The sequence below is a fragment of the Microtus ochrogaster genome, unplaced genomic scaffold (genome assembly GCF_000317375.1).
Source record: "Microtus ochrogaster isolate Prairie Vole_2 unplaced genomic scaffold, MicOch1.0 UNK25, whole genome shotgun sequence".
Lineage (NCBI taxonomy): Eukaryota > Metazoa > Chordata > Mammalia > Rodentia > Cricetidae > Microtus > Microtus ochrogaster.
The window spans coordinates 1,930,964-1,953,425 of NW_004949123.1; the positions used below are offsets into that span (position 1 = coordinate 1,930,964).

A 22,462-nucleotide genomic window follows, 5' to 3' on the forward strand; every position below is an offset into this window, starting at 1 on the left:
CGGCGCCTGTGCTCCTCTGCGCCTGCGCCGACCTCCAGGCTCTCCCATTCAAACCGACAACGCCCCGCGTCTTTTGGACCGGCCAATGGCGACGGCGGGGCGGGGCTAGGCGAGCGGAGGCGGGGCTAAGTGAGCCGGGGTTCCCTCCACCTAAAGACCTGCGAGCTTGTCTGTCTGTGGGGCTTGGTCCTCTTATGCTTCTGACCTCCTCCACCAACTGGAAGTTTATTGTTCTCGAATTTCTCCTTCCGACGCCGAAAAGTGGAACAATAAACATCAGAGTTCAGGCCGGGTCTAGTTCACACTTTGAACGCTGGAACCCCGCGGCCAGTGCCTCTTGCCCTGCAGGCTCAGTCCCGCCCTGGGAAAGTCTTCCAAGAGGCAGATGTGAGAAAGAAAGAGGCCTGTGTGAAAGGAACAGAGGGTCCGGTGTGAACCTCAGAACAAGGAGCCTCAGTTCTTGAGGTTGTGTCACAATTCTGGCTTTTCCAGCTGTTTGAAAAACAAACTTCTTTTGACGGCAGGATCGCTGGTTCCCAGGGAAAACAGAGTGGCGAGCTGAATCAGCTTCGGCAGCTACATCCCCATTCTATTCACGCCTTCAAGTCAAGTTCACCAGAAGATAGATCTTACTTTGCTCTCTGGTGCGAAGCTGACGACTTTAGTTATGTTATGTAGCCATTGGTTATTATTCCACTGGGATGAAGTTTTAATGTTTTACTGGGTTAGACAGGTGTTAGAGAAATCCTAATTTCAGTATCTCTCTGGTGATGGCCATGACCACTGTTCCAAGGAACATTTCTCGTGTGTGTGTGTGTGTGTGTGTGTGTGTGTGTGTGTGTGTGTGTTTGTGTGCGCGCGCGCCTTCCGACTGACTGACCCTTGAGCAAGCGAGGCGTCCTCTGTAGCCTTAGCTTCCTCCCTTGTAAAACACGGATAATGAGCTCTCCTCTAATAAGGTTTGTTATGATGCTTCAGGAGGTAAAGTTTATGAAACGGTTAACACCGCTGCTGACACATCGAAGCTGCTCAATAAATGGTTCCCTTGTTGTTATTTTCAGCCAGCACCCTTAATACCAGGTTCTTAGAAACAGCTGAATTAGCTGGTTGTACTATTGCAGAGGTAGGCATTATAATTTTCCTATACGCATAAATTCTTTGAGGGTATTGATTTAGGAAACCACAATGGAAGTATTTCAAATTCAGTATAGCCAAAGTGAACCATTTCTTTCCTGCATCTCTTCTCTCCTAGATTTGACTTTCTATCTCGGCTATCAGTTAAGTACATCTTCCTAACCACTCAGGTTGAATGGTCTTGCAAGTCATCTTTCCAAAAGCATACATACATCAGACTGTGCATTCTTCTCCTTGAGAATATTTAATGATCAAAAATAAAAGGAGTAACAAGAACTCGGTATTGTCTCACATACCTTTAATCCCACCCCTTGGGAGGCCCAGGCAGGTGGATCTCTGTGTGTCTGAGGCCATTCTGGTCTACATAGTGAGTTCTAGGCCAATCAGGACTACATAGTGAGATCCTATCTTTAAAAAACAGAATATGTATATTTACACACACACACACACACATATATATACTCTTTAATAAGTGCAATTAAGAGCATTTTATATATACATATATCACACAGATTTTGAAACAAACGGCAGATCATAAAATATTTAATATATTTAAAGAAATAAAAGCATGAAAATATAATGAATGAAGGAACACAAAAAATCAAAATACATATTAATAATGAAAATGCAGTTTCAATTACTTGAGACTGCTGGTGGAGGGATCTCTAAGAAGATAGAAAACTAACTCATGAGAATATTTTTTACTTTTATAAAGATTTAAGATTATTTTTATTCATGTGTGTGTCTGTGTGAATGCATGCCATACTGGAGCCAGAAGAGGACATGGGATCCCCTGGAGCTGGAGTTTGAAAGCAGTTTGAAGCCACCTGATGAGAGTGCTAGGAGCCAAACTTGGTTCTCTAGAAGAACTAAGCCATCTCTCCAGTCCTATCTGCCTCTTAATTTTAAATTAAAGCTTGTTTAAAAAGCCAAAGTGTTTAGCTTTAACTTGATTTTAGTTTGATGGTATCCTCAGCCAGTTAGGTAAATCAAATTAGAAGCCAAATTTAACCAGATCCCCCAAAAAATTATACAGAAAAGATTTTTTAAAAAAAGGGAACTCTTAATCAGAATTCACAGCAAGAAACACGGTAGCTTATGCAAGGATCCACAGAAGAGAAAAGGCAGCAGAATCTAGCCCAGTGGACTCTGAAGTTGAAACGTGACACAGATCATAAAACAAGAATGTTTAATATACTTAAAGAAATAAACATATGAATCAAGGACTGCAGAAAAAGAAAAAAAGCAGGCAGGTTTCAAAAAGAATCCAATAAATCTTCTAGGGAAACAACTGAAATAGAGAATAGGGAATAAAACAAAATAAAAAGTGAAATAGGGGAAACAATGAAATCTAAAATTCGGCGTACAGGTTTGGCAGACTAAGACGAAAAGGGAGCTGGGGGGCAGCAGGTACAACTCAAGAAATTTGTGTTTTGTTATGTTTTTGTTTTACTAAATGGGGTTCCTCTGTGACGCCCTGGCTGTCCCGGAACTCGCTCTGTAAACCAGGTTGAGCCCAAATGCAGAGAAAGCTGCTTGCTTCTGCCTCCTGAGTGCTGGGACTACAGTGGTAGGCCACTACTGCCTGACAAAATATTTTCAAGTAAAAGAGAAATATGAAAAAGAGAGTGAAATGGTCCAACACATGTCTAGTTAAAATCTAAGGTGACGGGGCAGGAGATATGTCCTCGTCTGACTTCCTTGGGTACCGGGCATGTGGTACACACACATTCAAGCAAAACACTCATCAAATGATGCTAAAAAGTATAAATTCAAAGATGAAGCCTGGGAATTTAGCTTAGTGGCACAGTGCCTGCCTGGCACAGGTATGACCTATGACCCTAAGTTTAACTCCCAGCACTATACACACACACACACACACACACACACACACACACACAAATAATTTTTTTGCAGGACATAGCGGTGCATACTTTTAGGGCCAGCACTTTCCATCCCTTTATTAAGTTGGTTATTAGCTCCGGTATTTTGTCACTGTAACAGAGAGCTAGACATCAGTGACGTGCATCCACTTGCCTAGTAAACAGCAGAACAGATCTGTCTCAAGGCTATGCTTTTGCCATGTCTTCATGTCCCTTGCTAACTCATAATGAAGCCATAACTACAGTCATATGCTATTGACAATGGATTAATACTAAATACTTAGTATTTAAAGAACTATTAGGAATTTAAGTGATTTAATGTAAATAAAAGCAACAACCCAAGAGTAAAGCACAGGACAGGGCCAGCGCTTTGCAATGGAAACTCTAGGGGCCACAGTATGTCTTCAGAGGAACTTCAGCCTCACCAGCTTTTAAATAATGCAGACAAAACAGCAGTGGGTTGACCTGGAGGCTGCCAGGCAGCAGATGAGGGCAGCGCTTTGGATCCATGTGGTGCCGTGTGCAACCCAGCTACCCTGTTGCTCAAAGGACCACTTAGTAGGGTGAGTTGCACAAGAGAGAGGCAGGAGCCTCTATGACTGTCCTAACTTTAAAGAGTTGGTGCTCTGTTCTTACTCAGATGCTCCCCTCTGAAGATAATTCCCCTGTTTTACGATGCTATTATCAGTCTTAATTATGGGATAGCAAATGTGCCCAGAGGTTCTTTTGGACAGCATGTCCTAGCAACCTAAATTATCACCATATGGAACTCTTTTTACTCTTCGTGGTTACACGCACCTCGGCTGCTTGTCCCAGATGCTTCCCAGACGTTGTCAGTTGAACAAGCATGACCCCAGTAGATGCATCTCAGAGATATAAGGAACTAAGTAACTTTTTTTTTTTAATAACAAAATCTTGCTGTGTATTGCTCTGGCTGGGCGGGCTCTGGCTACACAGCACAGGCTGACTTTAAAATCATGGCAGTCCTGATGTCTCAGCCTCCTGAGTGCTTGGATTACGAGGATAAGCCATTGTGCCCCGGTGGAAGTCACTCTTAAGATGTATCTCACTTCTCAGGAAGCCAGGTCCAGTGGTCCTACAGATACTCTTGGCTTCCAAATTGGTGGGTTCTATACATTATAGATTCAACCAATTGTGTATTGAAATACTATACATGTTCAGACTTGTAATTATTTCCCAAGAAATATAGCGTTACAACTGCTTATGGACCATGTGGTTCCCCCATAAGCTCGTATATTTGAATACTTGATCACCAGCTAATAGAAGTGTTTGGGAAAGATTTAAGAGGTATGGCTTGTTGGGGCAGGTGTGTCACTGCAGACAGGCTTTAAGGTTTCAAAGTCCTATGCTATTCCCAGTTGGTGCCATCTCTCCCCCTGCCCTTTGGTTGTTGTCTCTACCTATAAGGGCTCAGCTACTGCTTCGCGCTCCCACCTGCCTGCTGTCAGGCAACCCACTGACTGTGAGCCCCACTTAATGTTTTCTGCTATAAGAGGCCTTGGTCCTGGCGTCTTTTCACTATGGAAAAGTAATTCAGGTCATGTGTGATGTATCTATCGATGTCTTAGTTTCATTTCTGGGGCTGTGAGAAAATGCTCTGACCAAAAGGAACTACTCACCTTGCCAGCTTACACGCCATCATTTTGAGGAAGTCAGTACACAAACCTGGAGGAGCTAGTCACATCAGACCCACAGCCGAGAGCAGAGAGAAATGAGCGGATACATAGTTACTGCTCCGCTAGCTTTATCACTCTTACACAGTGCAGGACCGAAACCCAGGGAATTCTCCCACCCTTTCAGGCTGGTTCCTCCCAGTCAGTTAGGGCCATCAAGACAACCCCCCACCCCCGACAGATGTGCCCACAGGCCAACCTGACCTGAACAATCCCCGCTTGAGACTACAGGAAAAGTGTGAAGGTTACATGCAAATACTGCACCAATGTATATAAGGGACTTAGGTGGATTCTGGCATTCCCCTATGGACACTGATAGACAATTATGCCAGTGTGCAGAGTTGCGAATATAAAGACAATATTTTTTTCTTTTAAAAACAATAACATAGACATGTCAAAATTCTCATCATTGCCTCCACTCATGACTTGTCCAACTGCCACCTCCTGACCAAAGCGTTGTTTAAGTCAGTTTTGTCAAGCCATCTAGACGTCTTCTAGACTTCCTCTCTACCATGCTAGCTCCAAAGCTTCTTTTCAGTCCAGATTTTTTTTTTTACTGCCTACCTTCACATGCCTGCATTTGGGCAAGAAGAGGGAAGAAGGGAAAACATATCTGCTATTTACTGAACACCCACACTCCTTAGATATTGAAAAAGCTACTCTGTCTAGTCACCTCAATAATCCCCGTACAAGCCTTCATCCCCATGCTGAGGATGAGGCAAAAATGGTTCGGATCCCTCAGACAATTTACCAAGGTTCTCAGTAAGATAGAGATGAGAACCTTACTCTAGTTTTCATTGTTTTGTCTTCAAAAATTGTATTGCATGTATTTGTCCACTGGAATACCATGTGACATGGAGGTCAGTGGACAATTTGTAGGAATCACTTCTCCCCCTCTACCTTGCGTGTCCTAGGGGGGTCAAACTTGGGTCCTTGAGCTTGGCTCACTACCTCACTACCCACTGAGCCACCCATCATCTCTCAAGCCCTGTTTCCTTTCATTTGAGACAGAGTTTCACGTGTCTCTGGATAGCCTCGAACTCACCATGTAGCTGTTGATGGTCTGGAACTTTGTTGCTTATTCCACCTCCCAAGTGCTAGGATTACAGGTGTGCACCACCAGGTGCTTCATGCAGGCTAAAAGACCATTCCACCGGCAGAGCTAACCTTCAGCTTGGTGGTATTTTTTTGAACTGATACTTTTTGATTCTCCTAAAGCACAGGAGTGGATCTTCTCCACACCCCTCCCCCCACCTGCTGCTCTCACGCACCTCCTTCCTCTTTCCCATCACATTTTATGGCATTATAAATGTCATACAGAGATGCTGAGAGCACTGAAGGTTTGTAGCAGAGGACCTTACTCTAGTGCTGGGATGAGAGAAGGTTCTAGAATGACTGACATGCTCTGAGATGAGAAAGAAACAGGAAGGAAAGCAGAAGAGTGGTGCGTAAGGAGTCTTCTGTCCCACCAGCCAGCTCCCAAATAATGACATGGAGACTTCTTAATTATGAAAGCTTGGCCTGTAGCTTAGGCTTATTCCTAACTAGCTTTTACAACTTAAATTAACCCATTTATATTGATCTATGTTCTTCCATGTGGCATTACTTATTTTCCAGCTTGCACCTCCTATTTCCTCTCCGCATCTCCTGTGCTCCTTGATTCCTCCTCTTCTTTCTTTCTCTCCCCAGAAATCCTTCATCTCCTGCCTACTTATTGGTCATTCCACTTGTTACATCAATCACAGCAAATACATCTTCCCACAGAGTACAAATAGCCCACCTCAATGGGGCATATGTCTCACACAGGGAAAAGGGCATGAAGAAAAGACCCTCAGTGGGCAGGGGACAATTTATTTGAGGAAGGGAAGGCCAGGAACCTAACAAAGAGTCATTTGAAAAATAGCTCCTTTGGGGAGAATCCTGAATGCCGTCACTCACTGTACCCACGCTCACCCCAGCTACCCAGGAAAAGATCAATTGTGATCTTTCCATAGCAGACAGGTTCTATCTTTTGCACGATAACCTTAGTGGCATTTTGGATGGACTCTCCTTGTACAGGACCGCTCTGTGCCTTGCTTCTAACCCCGTCTGTGGATATTAAATGCCAGCACTAATTCTCCACTTCCCGAAGCCTCGGGGTTTGCCCTGCCTTCCTTCCGAGTACCCGCTAGCTGCTCTGCTTTAGGCTCCAGGAGGATGACTGCCTCCTTAATAAGTAGTTTGTCCCTTCCTCCAGTGACCTTTGAACTCCCCTTCACCAGAGCTCCTTCACATATAGACACATTGATGATTCCAGCGTTTCCTGGTTCCAAGTCCATAAAATAAATGTTGAGTCTCCACTACATGCCCAGGTTGGCAGAGTGGCAAGGACAGAACAAAGGTTTAGTTATCAGATGGTGAGGAATCTCAGACCGTAGGTGGAGGTGACCAGTGGGAGCAAGAACCTCTCACCTAACTGAAGAGGCCAGGGTGGAAGGTTTTCCCAAAGACTTAAGGGTATAAAACACCCGCTGAGTTTGGCAACCTGTGGGAGGCTCCTGACTGCTGAAGCGTGACCTCCAAGTAGGCGTGGCCAGAGGGCAGGTGGGAGGAGTCAACAACCACAGACCACACTGGGGCTGCAGTTCACTGCTAAGGAGCTTTGACTACGTGGGAAATAAATTCTCAACTTCTCGCTCTTCTTGAAACACCCACAAATGAATGGGGTATTTGAGATGGAGAAAGGGGTCAGGATCACAGGACGCAGGTAGTCCCTAAAAAGCTGGAAAACCCAAGGGAACGGACTTCCCCGCAGCCTCCAGAGGGAACGGAGCGATGCCGGTACTTTGGCTTTTGATCAGTAAATCTAATGTCCGACTTCCAGCTTCAAGTATTGAAAGATAACAAATTTGTTCTGTACTGTGTCACTAAATCCGTAATAATTTTTTTTTTTTTTTTTTTTTTTTTTTGGTTTTTCGAGATAGGGTTTCCTGTAGTTTTGGAGCCTGTCCTGGAACTAGCTCTTGTAGACCAGGCTGGTCTCGAACTCACAGAGATCCGCCTGCCTCTGCCTCCCAAGTGCTGGGATTAAAGGCGTGCGCCACCACCGCCCGGCAATCCGTAATAATTTTATTTAAGACTTTTGGACGGTCATTATCTTGTCCTTATCTTAAGCCTCAGCAGACCAACCAAAATAGAACCTTCCTATTCCAAAGTCTCAGCTCATCAGCGCCCAGAAAAGCTAGGTAGATCTTCTGTTAGCTACCCTTTTCTACTGCCGTGACAAAATGTCTGCTGAAAATAGCATAAGAAAGGGGGGTTGTAGCAGGGCGATGGTGGTGCACGCCTTTAATCCCAGCACTCGGGAGGCAGAGGTAGGCGGATCTCTGTGAGTTCGAGACCAGCCTGGTCTACAAAGAGAGTTCCAGGACAGGCTCCAAGCCACAGAGAAACCCTGTCTTGAAAAAACAAAAACAAAAAATAAATAAATAAATAAATAAATAAATAAATAAATAAAGGGGGGTTGTAGCTCACAGTTCCAGGGGACAGTCCACTGAGTGGGGAACAGGAGACCGCTGGCCACACTACCTCTGCAATCAGGACACAGAGAAAGCAAGGCGAGCACTGGCCCTCAGCTTGCTTTTCTCCGTCTGATTCAGTCCTGAACCCCACACGTGAAACAGAATCACCCACATTCAGGGTGAGTCTTCCTATCCCACCCCACCTCCAGGAGAACTTTCTGGAAACACTTTCAGATAGACCCAGTAGCTTGTCTCCTAGGCCATTCTAAGTCAAGTTGACAACCGAGAGTGACCATCACAGACTTGAAAATTTTGAAAATTTTGTTTAGCAATTCGTTATAGTAGCGATAATAAATAAATAAATAACCAGTCTTGGGGGAGGGAGAGAAAAAGCATAGCTCTGAGTCTGAGTCTGCCTTTCCTTCCTTGTGACACATGGTATAATATAGAAAAGAAAGCTGTGTCTCTCCTTGAGAGCTGTGGGAGAAATCGAAGACAGTACCTACAAAATGGTACTAGGCACCCAATAAATAGTCTTCACTCCCCAACAAATGTTTGATTTCAGGGCCCTAAAGGCTCTTGACCGAGGGAACAGCCCGTGAATGTAAGCGGTGATTCCATTCATTCCCTCCCAGTGTTTAATTGGGTTTGTGATGTGACCGGTGCCGCTGACGTGTGTTTTAGGTACAGAGCTAAGCTCTGAGCAGATCATCGCGGGTGGTCCAAAATCGTTCAGCATCAAGCTGGTTTTACCTCTGAAATGAGGTTAACTAACTAATGCCTGTTAAGCCTACGTGAGCCTGTCTTTAAAAAGCTAAATGTGGATTGTTTACCTAAAGGATGGGCATCATTTCCACTTCCGGTATTTAATACAGAAGCTGATATTGTCCAATAAAGGTCGGCATTTCAGTATTAGCTGAGCTACTATTTACTTCATAATCAGGGGGTTTCTAATTTATTCGGAAGAGCTATATGGGTTTGTTTGTTTACAAGGGTTATAGGAATACCGATAGCTGACATTTTTCTACTTTATGACTTTATACTTTCTAACAGGTTTGCATGCCAAATCCTTAGCTTTCAAAACAATACAGATGGACTGAAAGGCTAAGATTCCTATGTAATTGCTACTGTGGTAAGGATTCAATTCGGGGTCACTGGGATGCTAGACAAGTGTTCTACTACCGAGCTATACCCCAGCCCTTTCAACATAGTTTTTGTTCTACAGTTTAATTCGTTTTATTCTGTGTGCATACATGAAATTGGTGGGCACCTCTGTGCCCTGACACCAGTGTGAAGGCCAGAAGACAGCTTAGGGAAGTCTGTTCTCTCCTTCCACCGTATGGGTCCTGGGGATCAAACTCAGTTGTCAGGCTCGGCAGCCGGTGCCTTATCTGCTGGACATCCCATTGGCTTCAGTTAATAGTGTTTTAAAGCTAGTATTTATGAGACACTATACGGTAAGCACTGCTCTAAATTCAGTGCTCGTGTTAAAGCTAAAGCAGACACAGCCCTAACGGGCTGCATTTATTTGGTTATAATGTTCCCATCTGTAGCTGGCTTAGGATGGCTCACTCTGGGGCGAGAGCAGAGGAGGATTAGTAAGGCCAGGGTCTTTGGTTCTGTAGCACTGGCCTCCATCCTATGACAGATTATATAGGAAGGAAGCACATTTTCTTCTTTTATTCTTAGAGGAATTGTGGGGAGCAGAGGAAACCCCGAGTGACTATTTATAATGGACAAATACCCCATTGCCTCAGACTCTAGGAATTGGTAAAGCCTTTCCCAGTCAGGGTCAGGGAGCTGGCAAAGCCTTTGGTCTGTGTGTGAGAATTGATGGCGTGCCCAGAGAGTGTGGCCTGCAGCTTCTTCCCCGAGATGTTCACAGCCCAAGTCTGCTCCGCTGCAGACACTTTGGAGACTAGAGAGCCCTCTTTGTGCTGCACATAGTCAACAGGATGGCTTTCCTGGTTGCTATGTAGTAGGTGCCACTCCCTGAGAGCGGGCACAGCCCACCCACTCCCAACTTTTCTGTACACGTGTCTGTGTGTCTGCCCTTCATTCCTGTGTCACTCCAGTCTGGTTTCCAGGACCGAGCTGTGCAAGACTCAGCCAAGAATCTTTGGCAGTGCAGCTGCCACCACCATTTTACAAAGTAGAAAAATAAAAACCAGAGCATTTAGGTAACTCATGCCACATTGTAAAGCCAGGAAGTGCTAACAGCAGGATTCAGGATCCTTGTATGGGTGTTTCCAGAGCCTGTCTGCCTTGAACAGTGTTCTTGGCAATTGGGGTGTCTTGAGTAAGGAATAACTGAATTTATTTAAGTTGCTGTGTCCATTAATTGAAGCCAAGACATTAGCAGGCCCCCTTCACTCCTGTAAGCAAGGCAGCATAGCCTCTCAGCCTCCCTACCTTCTTCCAGGTAGAAAGACCTGAGACAAAACACAAACACCGAGACACTCTGCTGTGTCTCCTGTGGAAAACTGGTGTGCACACACGTAAAGACAGATACTTGGTCAGATAAGGTAGGTCAGGCGAGGATGAAGATGACACATATATTGCATTTGTTTCAAGACTTCAGCATGGCTTCCGTTTCCTGGCACCACGCAAAGTACCATTTCCTGGTAACTTCCTTATTTTTTTCTTTTTTGAGACAGGGCCTCATTGTGATCCCAAGCTGTCGAGAAAAACAGGTTCACTTTCATCCAGATTCCATGTGTATACAGCTTCAGGGCTAGAGAGCTGACTCGGGGCTTAAGAGCATTTGCTCTTCTTCCAGAGGACTCAGGTTCAATTCCCAGTACCCAGATCAGGTGGGTCACAACTGCCTGTAACTCCAGTTCCAGGGGATCTGATGCCTTTGTCTTGCTTCCAGTGACACTGCATACAGGTACACACACTCAGGAACACACACACACACACAAAACATATATATTTTGACTTCCTCTTCTAGAGAATCAGAGTTTGATTCTCAGCACCTACATGGTGACTCTCAATCATGTGTAATTCCAGTTCCAGGGGATCCAGCACCTTCTTCTGACCTCCACAGATATCAGACACACACCGGGTACACAGACATATGTGCAAGCAAAAGGCTCATAACAAAGCAAAACAACTTCAGGCTGGGCATAGTGGGTCACTCCTTTATTCCCAGCACTCAGGAGGCAGAGGCATGCAAATCTCTGAGGCCAGCCTGGTCTACATAGTAAGTTTCAGGACAGCCAGAGATGCATAGTGAGACCTCTTCTGAAAAAACAGACAAAGATGCAGCTTCACTTAGGTCACTGAGACTTTTGTCTGGAAGGCATGCTGTGTCTAAAAAGTCATCCACTCATTGCTTTTTATATTTTTGAGGTAGTGTAGGGCTGGAGATGTGGGCTCAGTGGGGAGTGTGCTTGCTCAGCATGCAGGAAGTCCTGGGTTTGATTCCTGGTGCCTGCAATCCCAGCACTGTGTGGTGGAGGCCGGAGGATCAAAAGTTCAAGGCGTCCTCCGTTACATAGGGATTTCGAGTCAACCAAATTTACAATTTTGGTTTTAGGAAGTAAAACTTCCAAATGTGTTCAGTGCCTAAGAGAATATTCTAGAGTGTGAACAAGCAGAGAATCTTTTCCTAGGGTTATGTGTACTTCTGTTATTCCACATGTTTCCCCATTGAGGTCATTCTCACGTTGATTTGTGTGATTTCCATTGCACAATACTAGAAAGTTAGCAAGTGTGGCCAAGGAAGCAGGGTTTGTGTTTCCTTTTGCTCATACAGTCTCCCATGCACCTTGCCAGTGCTTGGTGACTTCTTCCCCAAATTATTTCTTATGTATTGACACGTACACTGTTTCTCCGAAGTTATTTCCTGTGTATCGAACACATGAACACTATTTCCTTTGTATTAAATGGGCTTCTTCAAGCTTCTGCTGCTGCCATGCTGGCCTTCAACTTGCCGGCACTTGAATCTCTTCTCGCTCTCAGGTCTTGCATACTTGCCACCTCAGCCCGGAACATTCTGTCTCTTCGCATAGCTGACTTTGGGTCTCTCCAGTCCCTCAGGCTCCAGTCTGAAATGCATGTCCTCTGATAACTCTTTCCTGCCTCACCATGCACAAGGAAACATTTTCTCTCATTCCAACATTGTTTTTCCGGTAGTCTTTCCCTGACCTATTCCCCACAGCTCTGGCCACCACTCACATTAACATACAGCATTCTAAACATCACATGTAATAATGGACGCTGTAAACTGACCACAAAGGTATCAGGCACATAGTCATATGGAAAGAGATTTGGTTGGTTGGTTATTTTGTTTTTTGTTTGTTCATTTTTTTAGATGGGGTTCAGTGTGCTCCAGGCTGATCTGAAGCCCCTCTTCACATAGCTCAGAATAATCCTTTTCTCTCTCTCTCTTTTCCTGGTTTGTTGTTTATTTGTTGGTTGGTTTTTTTGAGAGAGGGTTTCTTTGTGTAACAGGTTGTTCTGGAACTCACTCTGTAGACCAGGCTGGCCTCAAATTCACAGAGATCCACCTGCCTCTGCCTCTCCAGTGCTGGGATTAAAGGTGTCACCACCACTGCCTAGCAGCCCAGGGGGATCTTAAACTCCCAATCGTCTTGACTTTGCCTCTCAAGCGTTAATTAACACTACAGGTTCATGCTTATGCCAGGGATCAAACCCAAGGCTTCATGAAAGCTAGGCAAGCGCTCTACCAATACCCCTAGCACATATGTGCTGACTGAGTGAATGACTGGGTTTTGTTTTTTGAGATGGGATTTCACTATGTAGCCCTGGCTGGCCTGGAACTCGCAATGTGGAATAGGCTAGTTTCCAACTTGTGATCCTCCTGCCTCTGCCTCCTAAGTGCTGGCATTGCAGTTTTATGTCCGTTTCCTGGGCATCGGAGATGGCTCAACAGGTAAAGGTGCTTGCATCAAGCCTGTAATAGTTCTCAAGGACCAAACTCATGTCTCCAGTTTATGCAGAACCCGCGGAACCATCTTACTGGCCCACAAGTTGTTAGTGTAATACGTCTTTAAAATCTAGTGTGTTGGGGCTGGAGAGATGGCTCAGTGGTTAAGAGCACTGCCTGCTCTTCCAAAGGTCCTGAGTTCAATTCCCAGCAACCACATGGTGGCTCACAACCATCTGCAATGAGATCTGGTGCCCTCTTCTGGCCTGAAAGCAGAATACTGAGAATACTGTATACATAATAAATAAATAAAATCTTTTTTAAAAAAACCTAGTGTGTTTAAAGCCTTATGAAGGCTGAGGAGATGGCTCTGTTCAAGCACTTCCTTTACAAGTTTGAGGCCCTAAATTCAGATTTACCGGACCCATGTGGAAAGCCATGCACAGGGGCCTACACCCCTGATCCCGGTGACAGTGACGTAGGATGCAGAGCCTGCCACGTGGTGAAGTGCCAGGCCAGTACAGCCTCTGTCTCCAGCTAGTGTGGGCACCTGACGACCTGCACTGGAGGCTGTCCTGTGACTTCCACATGCACACCTGGGCCCCCATGCACATCCCCTCACATGAATGCACATACACCCCATACACACGTAAGTTTATCGTGAGAATTATTTTCAGAAAATGTTGTTTTCCACATGTCAACATCCATGGGTGATGGTACAGGTTAGACCATCCATGATGGCAACGGGGCTAGGTGAGCAGGAAAACTAGATGAAAAGCCAGTGAAGACAAGGTGTTCTCCAAATGCTGGCTTGCTCAAAGACTTCCAAAGCCGTCTCTAGACAAATACTCTATAGCAGCTGGTCACCACATCCATGCCTGGTCCTGGAAGAAGCGTGGCCTATAAATAATACATCCTGACTATAAATAATACATCCACCTGGCTCTGGAGGGAGAATTGGATCGATCTGTTGCTCCATCACAGCTTCCCCGCTGTCACGCCACAATGACAAGATGGAGCTGGGCCACCGCACAGAATGAGATACAGTTACTGTTATAGACACCGCATTGGTGGGCAGCCCATAGGGCTGTGCTCCAGTAAGCCGATCGGATGACCAGCTCGGAATCCAATGCGGCCCCCACGGAGGGGCTCTCATCACATTACCTCTGCAAATATTTTAATCTAGAGACACCAATGACTGGATAGAAAAATCCCTGACTGTCTGACCCCTGGGTGTGGCTTGGGACTTATTTTGAACCGGCTGCCCTTTTTTTCCTCATGGATAAATAAAAATCCACAGGTAGCGAACATAAAGATTATGAGTGAAACCAAGTGTTTTTCTGACTGCGCTTAAAACAAAAGGCGAAAAGTTTACATTGTGTCGGAAGTTTCCAGTGACTTCTAAGAGCAATCCCTTGCTTGAAAGGACCTACCGGAAGCGACACACCGCAGTTTTGAGGGGATACTTTTGTTCTGTTGTTCAATTGCAACCAACTTCCAGTGATTGAACAAAAATAGAATATGGTTTTGAGGCTGGCTCGTCTGCATCTCAAGACACTTCACTGCGTGATGTCGGGGCCCCAAGATCCAGGTGAGTTTCTCTGGCTGTCACCCTTGTTTCACCTCTTGGTGGTGACTGTCACTGTGCTTCCTCTGAGGACCGGGCGGCATGTCACTTTGTGTGGAACAAATGTGATGCCCAAGGCTCCTGATTCTAAGTCAGTCATATTCTAAATAATAGCATAAGGATGGGGGGCGGCCTCCATCCCTGCCTCCAATAACTAAATCTTCCCGCCACTTCAGTCAGCACAGTTGATCTCAGAAGTGTGGGTTTAGGATCACGAAGGGGAGGTGGCTGAGCTAGAAGGGTACCTTATGGGGAGGGGAGGAGGGAGAGGAGGTTTAAATAGAAGTTATTCTGCCTTTCCCTTCCACAACTGGGCCACAGACATCTTCCTCTACCTGGCTCGCAGAGCAGGGAATAGGGGGTACTGAGATCAGAAGATGGCCATGGAACTGTACCTGGTGGTATAGAGCTATATTTCCAGCTGTGATCGGAAGCTGAACAGGAGGGCCTCAAATTCAGATGGTTGTAGGCAGTAAAATGAGTCCCAGATCAGCTGGACAACCTACTGAGACCCTGTCTCAAAAACCTAAAAGGAGGGCTCGTGCTGAAGCTTCATCCATAAAGAACTGGCTGAGTATGCATGAACCCCGGGATTCCATTCCTAGCATCAGTTTGTCATGATGAGGCACACTGTGTTCCCACAACCTGGAATCCTCCCTCAAGGGTTTGGAGACAGGATATGCTGTCTAGTTTTATGTCAACTTGATAAAAGCTAGAGTTATAGAATGAAGAGGGAGGGAGGGAGGGAAAGAGGAAGAGAGAAGACACACACACACACACACACAGAGAGAGAGAGAGAGAGAGAGAGAGAGAGAGAGAGAGACTGGGCCTGGCATGGGCTTTTGAAACATCAAAATCCACCCTCGGTGACAAACCTCTTTCAACAAGGCCACACCTCCTACTCCTTCTTAAACTAGTCCATCAACTAGGGATCAAGCATTCAAAGACATGAACCTAAGGGGGCACCACAATTGGCAGCCACCCCTGGGATAGTGGTGCTGGGTCCTTTAAGAAAACAGGCTGAACAAGCATGAGGAACAAGCAGGTAAGCAACACTTCTCTGTGGTCTCAGGAGTTCCTGCCTCCAGGTTCCTGCCTTGAGTTCCTGTCCTTACTTCCCTCAATGCCAGAGTGTGACCTGGGAACTGTAGTATAAAATAAACCCTTACTTCTCCAAGTTGTTTTTGGTCATGGTGTTTTATCACAGCAATAGGAACTCTTCAACAGAAGTCAGTGCCAGGAATGGAGTATTGCTGACAGACCTGACCATGTCTGGGGGAGGACTGTGGTAGTTCTGGTTAAAAGGCAGGTTGAACAAACCATGAGGAGAAAGACAGTAAGCAGTGGTCCTCCATGGTGTCTGTTTCAGTTCCTGCCTCCAGGTTCTGAATTCCCTCAGTGATGGAGTGTGGCCTGGGAACTGTAAGGTGAAATAAATCCTTTCTCCCCCTCAAGTTGCTTCTGGTCATGATGTTTTACCCTAGCAATAGAAATTCTAACAGAGACAGAAGAATCAGGAGTTCAAAATCATCCTCAGCTAAGAAGGCTGGGGGTGTAGCTCAGTGGTAGGATATTTGCCTAACATGCATGAGGCCCTTGGTTCAAACCCCAGATACTACAATACAAAACAAACAAAAACAACAACAAACCCAACTCCTCCCAGGATGTGAAGCTGTGGCATCATGAAACCAACCGAATAAACAGGAGAAACACCACCTACCAGCTGGAAACAAAGGTCAGCTAACCAACATTTGCCTCTACCCTGACTGGTGCCCTGCCCCCAAACTGAAGATACCGTTGATTTCCCAGAAGCCAGCTCTTCCTGCCATCCTCTCTTCCCCAGGTAAGTTAGCGAGCTTAGGCCTGCACCTCAGCATCCCGTTCAGATGTTATGATGTCGAAAGCTACACTCAGAAGAGCCGTCAGCACGGTGGGTTTGTGCACCTCAGCTCAGGGCTGGACTAAGGTATCCTCAGGCTGAGGGGCACTGGGACTCCTCTGTTCTGCAAAGTGATTATGAGCCACCCCTGAGCTCACAATGCTCAGGTCATCTGTGGAGCAGTTGTGGTGCCAAAAGTTCTGCTGGGTTCTGATCAGAATCTCTCAGAAGACTCCTTCAGATTCCAAGACTGAGCTGGGTAGTATCAGGGAGATGTTCCAGTTCTTTCCAGCTGCCTGTAAGGGGCTTGTTGTGATGCTAAAGCAAAGGATTCCAGAAAAAGGCACTGTGGTGTTCTAGATGTTCACTCAGGGAAATGGTAGCAATTCTGGAGCTGGTGTTCTTCTGTGTGTAAGGAGGGAATTCCTTGGGCTTCTGGCTTGTCTTTGTGAGGTCTTTCCTTTTTGTTTTAAATAATGTGTGTGTGTGTGTGTGTGTCAGAGAGGGGGGGGGAGAGAGAGAGAGAGAGAGAGAGAGAGAGAGAGAGAGAGAGAGAGAGAGAGAGAGGAGAGAGAATCTATGTACTGTGACTATGTTGTACCACATCATGTGTGTGGAGGCCAGAGGACAAATTTCAGGGGTTGGTTTTGTCCTCTTCCATGTGGTTCCCAGGGTTTGAACAATGGGGCTTGGTGATCATCTTGTCAGCCCTTTATCTTCCTGATTTGTTTATTATCTCTATCTATCTATCTATCTATCTATCTATCTATCTATCTATCTATCTATCATCTATCTCTCTATCATCTATGTATCTATCATCTATCTATCTATCTATCTATCTATCTATCTATCTATCATCTATCTCTCTATCATCTATCTCTCTATCATCTATGTATCTATGTATCTATGTATCTATCTATCTATCTATCTATCTATCTATCATCTATCTATGTATTTGTGTATCTATCTTCTATCTCTCTATCATCTATGTATCTATCATCTATGTATCTATGTATCTATGTATCTATCTATCTATCATCTATCTATCAATCTATCATCTGTCTGTCTGTCTGTCTGTCTGTCTATCTATTGGCAGGGTTTCTAGTTGCTTTGTCTGCCCTTGAACTCAAAGAGATCCTTGAACTCTGCCTTGAGTGCTGGGATTGAAGGTGTGCACCATCACGTCCAGTGATCTTTTATTTTTAAACCCGGGCTTGCTGCACTCTCCCTCTGAGCCACAAACCTCACACGCCTTCCGTCCTGCCATCATCTAGAAGTCCTGGAAACCAGGCACTCTCATTCTTCCTTTTTGTCTTTTCAGAAGAAAAACAGGCTCAGAAAAAGCTAAATAAAAACGAAGCAGAGAGACGCGTGCCTATGGGCCCGGCTGAAGCAGAAGGACCAACTCATCCCAGGAGTTTGGGGGCAGCTGGATAAAGTTAAGTTCTTATCACAGGACAACAGACAAGGTAGCCGAGGAGGAAGGGGAGGAGCTAAACACCTGTAGATGCCAACACAGCTAAGGAGTGGAAGCGTAAGAACCAAATCCGGAGCGGACTCCAGCTTTTCCGCCGTTTCTTCGTTTCTCCTGGGAAATGTTTCCTCCTGCCTTCAGCTTGGGCTGGAGAAATCAGTAATTCTGCCTACACAGATGTGCCTTCTCTGCTCTGCAGTAAGCATCTGCCTCTACATAAATGACAAATTAATCCTGTGGCCATTTCCTCTGCCTCCCGTCCCCAAAGCAATTTTTGCTTTTTAATATCTGGGCTCTGGGCTCTAAAGCTGGTGTGCAACTATAAACTGTGATTTTTGTTTGATGTTTCCCAGATGCCTTAAGTTTGCGCTCCTCTTTTTGGGGGAACTTAGTTTGATGGTTTTCTTTGTCAAACATATTATTTCAGCCTTTGAGGTTAACTAATAAACCATAAGTTCTTGGACATAAAAATCTGGATGAGGAAGGACCTCATCAAAGATCTGTTCACCTAACCCCATCATCAGATGGGAGGGGCCAGCCAGTGGTTATGGTCACCCTGTGGTTATGCTGAGCTCAGGACATGACTGGTTCTCTTGGGGAGCAAGAGCCCCCTAAAAGCTGAGGTGGTTTTACTACTTCTAAGGTGTTGTTCACCAAGCAAGAGGTGCTGTCTTCTAACTGGTTGTCTTTTTGTTTTTTTGTTTTTTTTTGGTTTTTTCGAGACAGGGTTTCTCTGTGGTTTTTGGAGCCTGTCCTGGAACTAGCTCTGTAGACCAGGCTGGTCTCGAACTCACAGAGATCCGCCTGCCTCTGCCTCCCGAGTGCTGGGATTAAAGGCGTGCGCCACCACCGCCCGGCTCTAACTGGTTGTCATAGGTTTTCTTTAGCAAAAAGGATTTGTCCCCAGTGGCAGCCAACTGTGCCCTGACCTTTTCTCAGAAATGTCCCTGAGACCCTTGGCCTCCATTACCCTACCCTCTGGGTTGTGGCAGCTGCTAGGGCCTTGATAAAGCGCCACTGGCAAGCCTCCTGCCTGGGTCCTAGGAGAACCTGTCTTCCAGGTGTTCAAAGACCTCCCCTGGGCATCTTTCTGTCAATCCTTCTAAGCCAGCAGTTCCTGACCTTCCTAATGCTAAGTCCCTTTAATACAGCTCCTCATGTTGTGGTGACCTTAACCTACAGCAAAATGATTTTCATTGCTACTTCATAATTAATTTTACTACTGTTATGAATGTTAATGTAAATATCTGATATGCAGGAGAGCTGATACGCGACTCCCAAAGCGGACGTGGCCCACAGCTGGAGAACCACTGTTCTATGCTCTGCTAAGACACAACAAGGGGAACCCATTGGAAGACAGCCCAGGGGAAAGAACACTGACTCATATGTGAGGTGAAGTAAGCCAGGCACGAAAGACAAGTACTTGATCTCATTCATATGCAGAATCCAGAGACGCTAAGCTGGGAGATGGCTCAGTCTGTAAAATACTTGCTGCGTTGCATGAGAACTTTAATTTGAACCCCAACACCCATGTAAGAAGCCAAGCACACGGCGGTCTGGCTGGACTGCCAGTACCGAGGAAGCAGAGATAGGATGGGAGGATCCTCGGGGCTTGTTGGCCAGTCTGTCTAGCCAAACTGTAAGCGCCAGGTTCAATGAGAGACCCTGTCTCAAAAAGCAAGATCGAGAGTGGTTAAGGAAGACAGCTGATGTTGGCCACTGGTCTCCCCTCACATACGCATTTTTGCAAGCATACCACACACAAACAGATACTCATTCAGTCAGTGAGCATACAGACACACACACACATATGCATGCATGCATAAAGATCCTATAGAAGCAGAAAGGGAAGCAATGGTTAGCAGAGCTGTAGCAGGGATAGGGAGGACCTGGTCAGTGGCCACAAAGTTAGTCTGGAAAGAATAGGTCCTGATACATTGTTAAATGAGATACTTAACAATGATAAATATTTTAAAATAGGGCTGGTGAGATGGCTTGGTGGTTAAGCACACTGACTGCTCTTCCAGAGGTCCTGAGTTAAATTCCCAGCAACCCCCTGGAGGCTCACAATCATCTCTAATGGGGGTCTGATGCCCTCTTCTGGAATAAAGGTGTACATGCAGATAGAGTACTCAAATACGTAAAATAAATCTTTAAAAATATTTCAAAATGGCTAAAAGAAAGGATTTTTCAAATTTCACTATGAAAATAACACATGTTCAAGGTGATGAATAAGTTACTCTTAGGCTCAGGGTGATGGTGCTTGCCTTTAATTCTGCCACTTGGGAGGCAGAGGCAGGCTGACCTGAATCTGAGGCCAACTTGGTTAGCATCGTGAGTCCCAGGTCAGTCAGAGTTAAACAAAGAAACCCTGTACCTTTTTTAATGCTACTACTTCCTATACATATATCAAAACATCACATTTTGTGTCCCAGATATTTACAACATGTGTGCCAATTAGAAAATACAACACCACTTCACAAAGAGCATCAGAACGGAGAACTTGAGTGGTGTGCCTGAGCTGAGCCAGCTTCTCGCATCCCACGATTCGAAGACATCAGGGACGCGCAGACAATGCGCAGCATCCTTAAAACGACCTTCATCTGCATTTCCAGCTCCCATTCTGAGGGACCAAATCCACATATGATCTTCACGGCAAGGCTGAGGAGTGATGGGAACAAACGCCAAGTGGTACCTCCTAGGAGAGAGTGATGAAGATGTGGTGGTTAGGTGTGGCCCATACCTCCTCAGATGGAGTGGATTAAAATTATAACCCTCCTGTGACTCTTTTTCCCAGTGGTGTTCAGGATGAGTTATTCTTTGGCTGAGATTTCTGCTGTCAGGTTTGCGACTTCTCTAAATGGAAAACATCTGTGTCTACTCTTCCATAGAACCAGGATCGGCATAGCTCTGTACATTAGTCTGATGTATTTGCTAATGAAGCTGTTTTCTCTTCTGACAGCATAGAACCCACAGGGCAGACATACTGTGACCACTAGGAACACCAAGGCCAGGCAGCAGAGGACCACAGACATCAGCCTACTTCATCATGGACGAAGCTGACTTTTCGGAAGACACAACCTATAGAGAACAGGAGGACTTGCCTTACGATGGGGACTTCTCTCAGTTGAAGGTGTGCTGTGCTCACGACTTGCCCTCAACAAATGGCTCCCTTGCTGTCTCAGAAGAAGTTGTTCTGTCTGAAAAAGGCCCCGAGGAAAAGGCCGCATGCTGTGAGGTGTACGGGAACACAGCTGTGGCCGTGACTTGGGATAAGATCGCTGAAAATGCTGTCACCAACAGGCACAATAAAGATAAGCAGTGCGCCTTGGCGTCTTGTGTTCCAGCTAATGAAGGCAATGACTCAAAGTCACGCACTTCGGATATTTTACTCCATCATCTCTCCAGGGGGCAGTTCTTAAGGGGACAAGGCACTGGCTGTGACACTCTCCCAGAGACCTCAAATGCTGACAGCCTCGATGATGCAGCTATTCTGACGGATGTCATTTCACGTTATGCAAAGACTTATTGCCCCAAAGAACATACCCCAGCATTCGCTGATCGACCCACTCCCAAAAGTGGTGTGGAAAATAGCAATAAGCCCAGTCGCTCTTCAAACACAGCAGGAGGAAGAACCTCTCCCTTAGGAAAGCTGGTAGCTGCTGGGCAGAGCAACCACCAAGATCCAAGCTTTCTAAGCAGACCTAAAGGTCCAGGTGATAAACATAAAAACTGCCAAGGGCAGACGCCCCAGAGACAGCTGACTGAAAAAGCAAGTTCAGGTGGCTGGTTCAAATACAGCCAAGGTCAAGCGCATTACCAGCTTCCAGATTTTTCTAAAGTTTCTCCCAAAGCGAAAATCCCTAGGGATACGGTAACTAATAGACCACTTACAATAGCTAACCAGGCCAGCTTTTCTCCTAGGTTGAGAAATAAATCAACAATTGTGCAAGATAATTTAGGAACCATGTCTGGGCCAAATTGTGTTGGAAAACAGCAACCAGAACAAAAAAGGAAATTTACTGAACCTTTGCAACGAACCCAGGTAAATGAGAATGGTCCCTATCAAAACTGATCCAGGGTAGTCATCCCAAGGTGGTCATCCCAGGGTGGCCATCTCCAGGTGGTCATCCCAGGGTAGTCATCCCAGGTGGTCATCTCCAGGTGGTCATCCCAGGTGGTCATCTCCAGGTGGTCATCCCAGGGTGGTCATCCCAGGGTGATAATCCCAGGGTAGTCATCCCAGGGTGGTCATCTCCAGGTGGTCATCCAAGGGTGGTCATCTTCAGGTGGTCATCCAAGGGTGGTCATCCCAGGGTGGTCATCCCAAGTGGTCATCTCCAGGTGGTCATCCCAGGGTGGTCATCTCCAGGTGGT

The 22,462-nt window shown here is 45.8% G+C and overlaps 1 protein-coding gene across 1 annotated transcript in view; it reads left to right on the top strand.

Annotated features, from left to right (window-relative positions):
- The first annotated feature begins 21,134 nt into the window (after positions 1–21,134).
- The window catches only part of Aknad1 (AKNA domain containing 1), a 37,945-nt gene continuing 36,617 nt past the window's right edge, over positions 21,135–22,462 (top strand). The window contains exon 1 of the mRNA XM_005367904.2: positions 21,135–22,130. Coding sequence (XP_005367961.1) covers positions 21,135–22,130 — 996 coding nt within the window. The remainder of the gene's footprint in view (positions 22,131–22,462) is intronic.